Consider the following 8,840-nt stretch of genomic DNA (forward strand, 5'->3'; position numbering starts at 1 on the left):
AACCTAATTATTAGAGTGAGCCGGGGGGAGAATCACGCGGCTATTCGCTGTCCGCCCCAGAACGAGATGTCTCGGGTCTGAGTCCTCCTCCCGGGAGACCGCCCTGGGCGCTCGGGGCTGGCAGCAGCAGCTTCCCTCTGAAAACCGGCCACCTGCCTGGCTTGTCGAAATCATCAGGTTGGATGCTACACAGGTGTAAAAACAGGGAAAAGGGGCTTTTAAAGTGACGGAGTTGGTGGTGTGAAGCAGGAATTCAGCTTGGTGAAGAAGATACAGGCAGCGTGGATCAGGCCGAAGGACCCGGCTGCAGAACTCGCCGCTGCCTTCGCAAGCCGGTCTTCCCCCCGGTTAGTTTCAAACTCATTCTCCGCTCTCCCCCACCTACACGCCTCAACACGCTAAAAACACTCGCGGCTTCATTCTGCAGAAAGGAATGGGAAAATCTAGGAACACGGAAAGGCTGCCATTAACTGCTCTAAGGGGTTAGAAATGCCAAAATCAACACCTGCAGTGCCGCAGTTTCACGTGTGTGTGTGTGTGTGTGTGTGTGTGTGTGTGTGCAGAAGCAGCGCATTAAAGAGAAATAACCAGGAGAAAGAGAGATGAATTAAAGAAAGTGCCAGAAATAGCTACAAAGACATATAAAACTTTCCTCCCATATAGACCCGATACCAGCAAGCTTAAACTTTTTACTTTAATCACTCATATCCTAGAGGCACAGCCTCGTCACCTTAAACCCCAAGACAGGGGTAGGGCGATGGTGGAGGAGGCCCCTGGTGGGGAAGGGGCGAGTTAGAGGGGGGAGGGTGTCTCCTAGGTACGTGGATATGGAAAACTAAAGTGTCAGTGGGGAGTGGGGACCCACCATTGGGGACCCGTCATCCGAGTGATACCGGGTCAAGGACTAAGTAGGCTGGGGGGGGGGGGGGTTGGGGAAGGGAATGAGTGAGGGGTAAGGGGTCGCAAGGAAAAAATCCAAGGCCTCGCATACAAGTGGAAAGGACGCGCGCCGCAGCCCCGGAGCCGCCTGTCGCTCGCCCCCGCCTTCCCTTTTGCGCAGAATCCTCCCCTTGGCTGCAGCAGCGCGCTGCCCCCACCGGCCCGGCGCGCCGTGATCGATCGCAGGCTGCGTCAGAATGCTCCCCGCGTATAAATAGGGGTGGCAGGACCGCGCCGAGCCGCACACAGCCATCCACCTTCCCCTCTCCCACTCCCTCTCTCCCCGTTCTTCTCTCTGTAGGCCCCCATCTCCGCCGCCGGCCGGAGGGGCTCCGACCGCCACCATGAGTTCCTTCAGCTATGAGCCGTACTACTCGACCTCCTACAAGCGGCGCTACGTGGAGACGCCCCGGGTGCACATCTCCAGCGTGCGCAGCGGCTACAGCACCGCGCGCTCCGCTTACTCCAGCTACTCCGCGCCGGTCTCCTCCTCGCTGTCCGTGCGCCGCAGCTACTCGTCCAGCTCCGGCTCCTTGATGCCCAGTCTCGAGAACCTCGACCTGAGCCAGGTAGCCGCCATCAGCAACGACCTCAAGTCCATCCGCACCCAGGAGAAGGCGCAGCTGCAGGACCTCAACGACCGCTTCGCCAGCTTCATCGAGCGCGTGCACGAGCTGGAGCAGCAGAACAAGGTGCTGGAAGCCGAGCTGCTGGTGCTGCGCCAGAAGCACTCCGAGCCCTCCCGCTTCCGGGCGCTGTACGAGCAGGAGATCCGCGACCTGCGCCTGGCGGCGGAAGACGCCACCAACGAGAAGCAGGCGCTCCAGGGCGAGCGCGAAGGGCTGGAGGAGACTTTGCGCAACCTGCAGGCGCGCTATGAAGAGGAGGTGCTGAGCCGCGAGGACGCCGAGGGCCGGCTGATGGAAGCGCGCAAAGGAGCCGACGAGGCCGCGCTCGCCCGCGCCGAGCTCGAAAAGCGCATCGACAGCCTGATGGACGAAATCGCCTTCCTGAAGAAAGTGCACGAAGAGGAGATCGCCGAGCTGCAGGCGCAGATCCAGTACGCGCAGATCTCCGTGGAGATGGACGTGTCCTCCAAGCCCGACCTCTCCGCCGCGCTCAAGGACATCCGCGCTCAGTACGAGAAGCTGGCCGCCAAGAACATGCAGAACGCCGAAGAGTGGTTCAAGAGCCGCTTCACGGTGCTGACCGAGAGCGCCGCCAAGAACACCGACGCGGTGCGCGCCGCCAAGGACGAAGTGTCCGAGAGCCGCCGCCTGCTCAAGGCCAAGACCCTGGAGATCGAAGCATGCCGGGGCATGAACGAAGCGCTGGAGAAGCAGCTGCAGGAGCTGGAGGACAAGCAGAACGCCGACATTAGTGCTATGCAGGTACCGCACCGTGCAAAACACGGTGGGGGCGGGGAGGGAGCTGCAGGAGCAAGTTGTGGGGGTGGGTGGGGGGAGGGTGGAGAGTCGAGGGCGCGCCCAGGAAGTGGAGGCCCGGGAGGGGGCGTCCGCTAGCAGCCAGTGGGGAGCAGAACTTGACTCCCTGGAGACTGTGTGGGAGGGGTGGGGCACTTGGAGGGCGGGGGCGGGGGTGCGACTGCAGTCTGAGGGGACGGGTTCGGTGCAGTTGCATTTACTCCGCATTAAAGCTGCCCAGCCCTGCAAGGGTAGGGTGGGGTGGGTGCAGGGGTGGATCTGGGCGTTGCCTCTGGCCTGCCTCTCTACTGTCTTTCATCCACCACAAGTCGCTTTGCGGCACAGATTGGACCATCTGCTTACTAAATTCGGCAGGGAGCTCTCGTTAGTTCCGAAGGATACCTGTGCCCAACCATGCTTTAGGGACTGGTTTTATCAACCACTCCTTTCCCTCAGGTAGACAGGAATGCAGTCCAAACTGTAGTAGGTAATGATGTTCGCAGTAAAACATTTCTTTTTTTAAAGGATTTTCCTTTTCTGGGAAGGAGAAAAAGTAATGTCAACCCCCAGAAAATATTTCAGAGGAAATTAGTATTATTTCTTATCTAGCTGCTTCCTACTCGTGTGAAGAAATGGAGTAATTCCTTGCACGTGATTTTGGAGTCAAGTTGACTAATGAATGTGAAACAAAGTTTTTTTAAATCAGTGAAAAATATTTTTGCAGGCCTTGTACGGTGATCATTAGACTGTGATGATGAAAAGAAAACCAAGAATTCTTCTCCCATCAGATGAAAAAACAAATTTCTTTTTGTTTTCATTTCGTGCTTCCTGAAGCGAGATTTGCTTGCTTGTTTGTTTTTCTAATCCAAGCAAGGAAAGGTTAAACAAGAGAAAAGGCAGTTCTTTTAGGGGGGATTTTATCTGAGGCGTGCACTTGGGGCGTAAGTAGGTTAGGCCTTTGCAGCCATACTGCAGTAAAATGAGTGATAGCAGTCGGATTTATGCTCAGATTCCCCCTCCCCCTCCATCCTCCACCAGGACACAATCAACAAATTAGAAAATGAATTGAGAACCACAAAGAGCGAAATGGCCCGATACCTTAAAGAATACCAAGACCTCCTCAACGTGAAGATGGCTTTGGACATTGAGATTGCAGCTTACAGGTAAAAACAGGGTGGGGTGGTAGGAGCCGGTCAGCTTTAGGAAGAAAATCATATGTCATTGACATTGAGTCAGAAACCTTCAAGACCAGTCCTTTGAAATAGACGTTTGCTTTCTGGCTTTTTTCCAAGAAGAAGGTGATTATTAGACAAATACGGAAGAATTTGACCCTGGGATCGTGAGTTCTGCTCTTGGTGTCTCCTTACACTTTAAAGCGAAGAGACAGGACTGTTTTCAGTTTGTTTGTCGTTTGTGGGTTTGCTTGTTTTTCTGCTTTTTTTTTTCTTTTTCCTGGTGTCGGGCACAACATCCCCAGACACGAGGTTTCGATAATTCCCAGCCCTGCTCCTGCTCGCCTTTGCCTTTAAGGGTGGCATTAGGGGGAAGAGGGGTCGTGGTGGGCTCAGATAGGGCAAGTAATTCACCACACTTCCTGTGTTCTTGTTCATTAACCCCATCCTCCCGTACCTTCCCAGGAAACTCTTGGAAGGTGAGGAGACCCGGCTCAGTTTCACCAGCGTGGGAAGCATCACCAGCGGCTATTCCCAGAGCTCTCAGGTCTTCGGCCGATCTGCCTACGGCGGTTTACAGACCAGCTCCTACCTGATGTCTGCGCGCTCCTTCCCATCTTACTACACCAGCCACGTCCAGGAGGAGCAGATCGAGGTGGAGGAGACCATTGAGGCTGCAAAGGCCGAGGAAGCCAAGGACGAACCCCCCTCTGAAGGAGAAGCTGAGGAGGAGGAGAAGGAGAAGGAGGAGGCTGAGGAGGAGGAAGGAGCCGAAGAGGAAGAAGGTATGATAAAAAAGAAATCCCCACAACTTCCAGCACAGTCAGGGCGTGGATATTTGCTAGGAGATGGGTAAGGGGAAGTGAAGCCGCCCTTAGGCCAAGAAGTCTTACTCGTATATATATGACTTTAGAATCTTAAATGATCCCTTTTATCTAGTTATCCGGCAAGTAAGTGTCTGATTTCTCAAATTGGTTGCCCTCTCAGCGGTACGCATCTCCCTCTGCCCAGCTTGGGAGTTTGTTGAGAATAGCATTTCAGAATATCCTCCTCCTGCTGTCTCTTCATTCCCCGTGAACATTTCAGCAGTCTGTTTAACCCGGCGGTTGGGTGGCCGAGAGAACAGAAGTAGTTTTTTTAAATAAGCGTTTGCCTTTTGGCTTCTTCGAAGAAGAAGGTATTAGTGGCCAGTGTTCAGCACGGTCCGTTGTGTGTGTTTGGGGAGGTGGACCTGAGAGATTTGGGGGAGGGCTTTCTGACATTCGGGTTTTCACACAGAACCTTAGCAGAAAGGCGTGGACCGACGTACCCCGGATTTGGAGTTTGTAAACTTTCTCTTTATGTTAAAGCTGCCAAGGAAGAATCCGAGGAGGCCAAGGAGGAAGAAGAAGGAGGCGAAGACGAAGGAGAAGAAACCAAAGAAGCTGAGGAGGAGGAGAAGAAAGACGGAGGTGCTGGGGAGGAACAAGCCACTAAAAAGAAAGATTGAGCCCCTCTTTCCTTAATTGTTCCAGGAAGAATTCTCCCGAAATCAGGTCAACCCCATCGCCGACCAACCAGTTGAGTTCCAGATATTATATGAATTAAGAAGTCAATATATGTATAATTCTGAGATGACTTAGGTTGGACTTTAAATGTTGTGCTATGACTTTTTTCCTTATGCAGAGTATCCGTTTGCTTGCAGAGTGGCTTCCTGGCTCGCTGCCAGCCTGTGCATGGTCCACGCTTATGAGTTCAGGATCTATGGCAATGTGAATAATTCAGATGTTTACAATAAAAAAACACACACACACATGAATAAACGAATTCACTAATGTTAATGTTAAACTTCATGGTAAAAATAGCCCTTTGAACCTTTGGTGGTTAGGAATTAAAGACCTCGAATGATGTGCAATAAATAGTAAATAAAGTTACACTGAATGTCATTTCTTGCTGTGGTTGTTGACTTACTTAAAATATCTTAAAGAAGGCACCAGTCGAAGGCATATACAAGTGGACTGTCGACCTCCAAATTTTTACGATGTCCAAATTGTAACAATTACAATGCATTTTCCCCCCCCCCGATTGGTAACTCTGAGGGATACATTTAGGACATGACCGTTCATGAAATCTCTCCCCTCGAAAATTTTGCTGGTAATGAACTTGAGTAAATGAGAATTTCTGGGGTCTTTCTTTTATAATTAGCAATATACTTTGCCCCGTAAAATGTACTGTGTAACGTTAGGAATGGTTTTCTTGGAGGCAATGGTGTAATATGATAAAAACACCTTTTGGGGTAAATAGGTAACTTAATAATATGGTATGGATAGAAGGTGAATCCCACCCATCCATTATTATAACCGCATTATTTTGATATAGTCTGAATATCATGAGCAGAAGTTGAAACCCAAGCAGTTGATAAAATCAGAAGGAGTTTTTTTTTTCCATGTATAACTTGGGGAGAGCAAGAGTACCAAAGATTATTTGCCATTGCAAACGTATTGCCTGCAATCCTGAGCTCGTGATTCAGTGTGGTGTTAGCTTGATTCCACTGCTTCAAGTAAACAACATTTAGTGGCACCCATTGGAAGCTTTTCAAAAGCCACAGATACAGCTAATTTAATTATCTGTCGCTAAAGGGAGGAGATGATATGCCAGAATGTCACAGTGCCGTTGCTCTGCATGTCTTTACCGGGAAATACTTGGATTTCAGCGATCGCTCTAACTGGTTGGACATGGCCTCAGACACACACCCCGCCCATCCTCCGTGTTCACTGTAAAGCCATGAAAGCTCTTGCACTTGCACTTGATGTGGAATGTAGATGAAATTGCTGATGATCCGCTGTTCTGCTTTTGTTCTTACACGATTGCTTTGTCAGCTAATTCCGTTCAATGTCTGTTCTCTGGACAACTTTTAAAAGCTAACGAACCTGAGAGCCCAGTGGTCTTGATTTAAATGTATCTGATTCTTCACACTCCCTATTTCTGGTTAAATATCTGTCACCGAACAAATAGGTAGAATTAGTTATTTATTTATCCTGCCGCCATGGGTTTGAGCCGAGAAGATTCTCAGTATAGTGGCCTCCGTAAAGACCCGGAGTCGCCTCAGAAGGCAAGCTTTTCACATTGATGTTCATTAAATATGGGAGGCTACACATGGTAACTCTAAGATGCAAATGACATGTAAAACACTTTGGCCAAATGGAAACGGTTGGTTTGAGAATTGCTTGAAGGAAGAACACTGTACCATATTCTATCCTGTGTGCCAAAATAAAATACTGAAAAACCAAAACTAAATGGATCTGGAAGTCTTTAACAACGTTCGTTTTAACTTGGTACGTGGGTCAGTACCTCTCTCCCTCCTGCTCCCCATACGGCTCTTCGGTATCTCTTCCCCCAGTTGATGATGCCACTCCACACTCATCCAACTCTGCAAACCAGAGATTGGGCATGACCTCAGACCTCTCGTTGCTTCTCCCCAATCCCTCTGGTCTGAGCGAACCAAGTTTTCCTGATGTAATCACCTACATATCTTGCGTGTCCCCATCCACACATCTCCTTTCACACGGACACCACCCTAGGAAACCCAGCGTCTCTTCTTGTCTTTCTTTGCTCGGCACACTACAGTAAGCCATTGTTTGAAAAGGAAAATTTTGATCATCTCGCCCCCTGGATTGACATCCCTCAGGGGCACCTGGGTGGCTCAGAGGGTTGAGCGTCTGACTGCCGTTCAGGTCGTGATCTCCCGGTTTGTGAGTTCGAACCCCACATCTGGCTCGCTGCTGTCAGTCTGTCCGCACAGATCCGCTTGGGATCCTCTGTCCCCCTCTTTCTGCCACTCCTCTACCTGCACTATCCCCAAAATAAATAAATATTAAAAAAAAATCCTCCAATCGTTTCCCATCTCTTTTAAGATAAAAATCAAAGTCTTTAAAATGATCTTCAGGGACTGCATAGACCTGACCCCGAACTCCTTCTCTGACTTCATGCTGTGTGGGTCCTGTTGTCCCTTACTTCCGGTGCTCCCACCACCCTGGCCCTCCGTTCCTCCACCTGTCACAGGGTTTTTGCTGATTTCTCCATCGGGAGCACTCTTCTTTCCTTCCCTCATGCTTGCCCAGTTGTAGTTCAGTTGTCATTCCTTTGGAGAAGCCTCCCGTAACTGGGTTAAATTCCTCTACTAAATGTGTGCATAAGACCACGTAGAGTTTGTAGACTTTTACACACTTGCAATCAGCATCTATTTCCATGATCCTCTGATAAATGTCTGAATTCCCTGAAGATCTAATGGGATCTTCAGAAGCATGGCTATCAGACCCCATGCTCACCATTTTGTCCCCAGCATCTAGCATCGCTCCTACTGTAGTCGAACACAAATAGACACTGAATTCATAACTTCTCAACAGATTAGAACGCTTAGAAAGGCAAGAGTATTTAATTAGTCAGTCCCATCCCCAGTTCCAACACCTTGTGGGAAGAGCAGAGATCCAAGAATCACCGTGTCATCTGTATTCTAGTGTTGCTTGTATTGGAGCCCTGGCCGTATCCCCACCCCCACCCCCACTCCAGCCTCCATCGCTTCAGCTGCGGAAAGGTTCAAAGCCTGATGTGTCAGTTCCTTTCTAGATTCATGATTTAACATTCCTGAAAAACTTGTGGAAGTTCAGGCTAAATGTCTGAATGGGAAACATACATATATAACTCTTATGCTCACCCCCCAAATCCATCACTTAAAGGGAATTGCTCAACTTACTGTAAAGTTGCATTCCTAGCATTAACTCGGTAAGCAATCAATCTGGTTATTGCTATTTTTCGTAACGCTGTCAGAGAGGTCACTGTGTCCCAGGCACTGATCTGAGTACGTTACATGCGTTCCCTCATCAATTCCTTCCTTTCTTTTTTTTTTTTTTTTAATTTTTTTTTTCAACATTTATTTATTTTTGGGACAGAGAGAGACAGAGCATGAACGGGGGAGGGGCAGAGAGAGAGGGAGACACAGAATCGGAAACAGGCTCCAGGCTCTGAGCCATCAGCCCAGAGCCCGACGCGGGGCTCGAACTCCCGGACCGCGAGATCATGACCTGGCTGAAGTCGGACGCTTAACCGACTGCGCCACCCAGGCGCCCCTCATCAATTCCTTTCTTACATCAACGTTCTCAGTCCAGTATGATTATCATCCCCCTTTTACAGAGGAGAAACTAAAGGTTAGGTAAGTTGACCAAGGTCACACAGCTAACTTGCAGAAGGGCTGGGATTCAAACCTCACAGTCAGCTCTGAAGTCCGTGCTCTTAACCAGTACATCACACTGCTTCTCCTTGGCCGTCA

General features: G+C 49.8%; 1 protein-coding gene across 1 annotated transcript; it reads left to right on the plus strand.

Moving 5' to 3' along the window:
- The first annotated feature begins 1,148 nt into the window (after positions 1-1,148).
- NEFL (neurofilament light chain) lies at positions 1,149-5,460 on the plus strand. The gene is made up of 4 exons (XM_003984682.6): positions 1,149-2,330; positions 3,402-3,526; positions 4,001-4,320; positions 4,885-5,460. Exons 1-4 carry the CDS (start codon positions 1,284-1,286, stop codon positions 5,022-5,024), a joined length of 1,632 nt encoding a protein of 543 aa, XP_003984731.1. The 5' UTR covers positions 1,149-1,283; the 3' UTR covers positions 5,025-5,460.
- The last annotated feature ends 3,380 nt before the right edge of the window (positions 5,461-8,840 follow it).

The sequence above is a fragment of the Felis catus genome, chromosome B1 (assembly GCF_018350175.1).
Source record: "Felis catus isolate Fca126 chromosome B1, F.catus_Fca126_mat1.0, whole genome shotgun sequence".
Classification (NCBI taxonomy): domain Eukaryota; kingdom Metazoa; phylum Chordata; class Mammalia; order Carnivora; family Felidae; genus Felis; species Felis catus.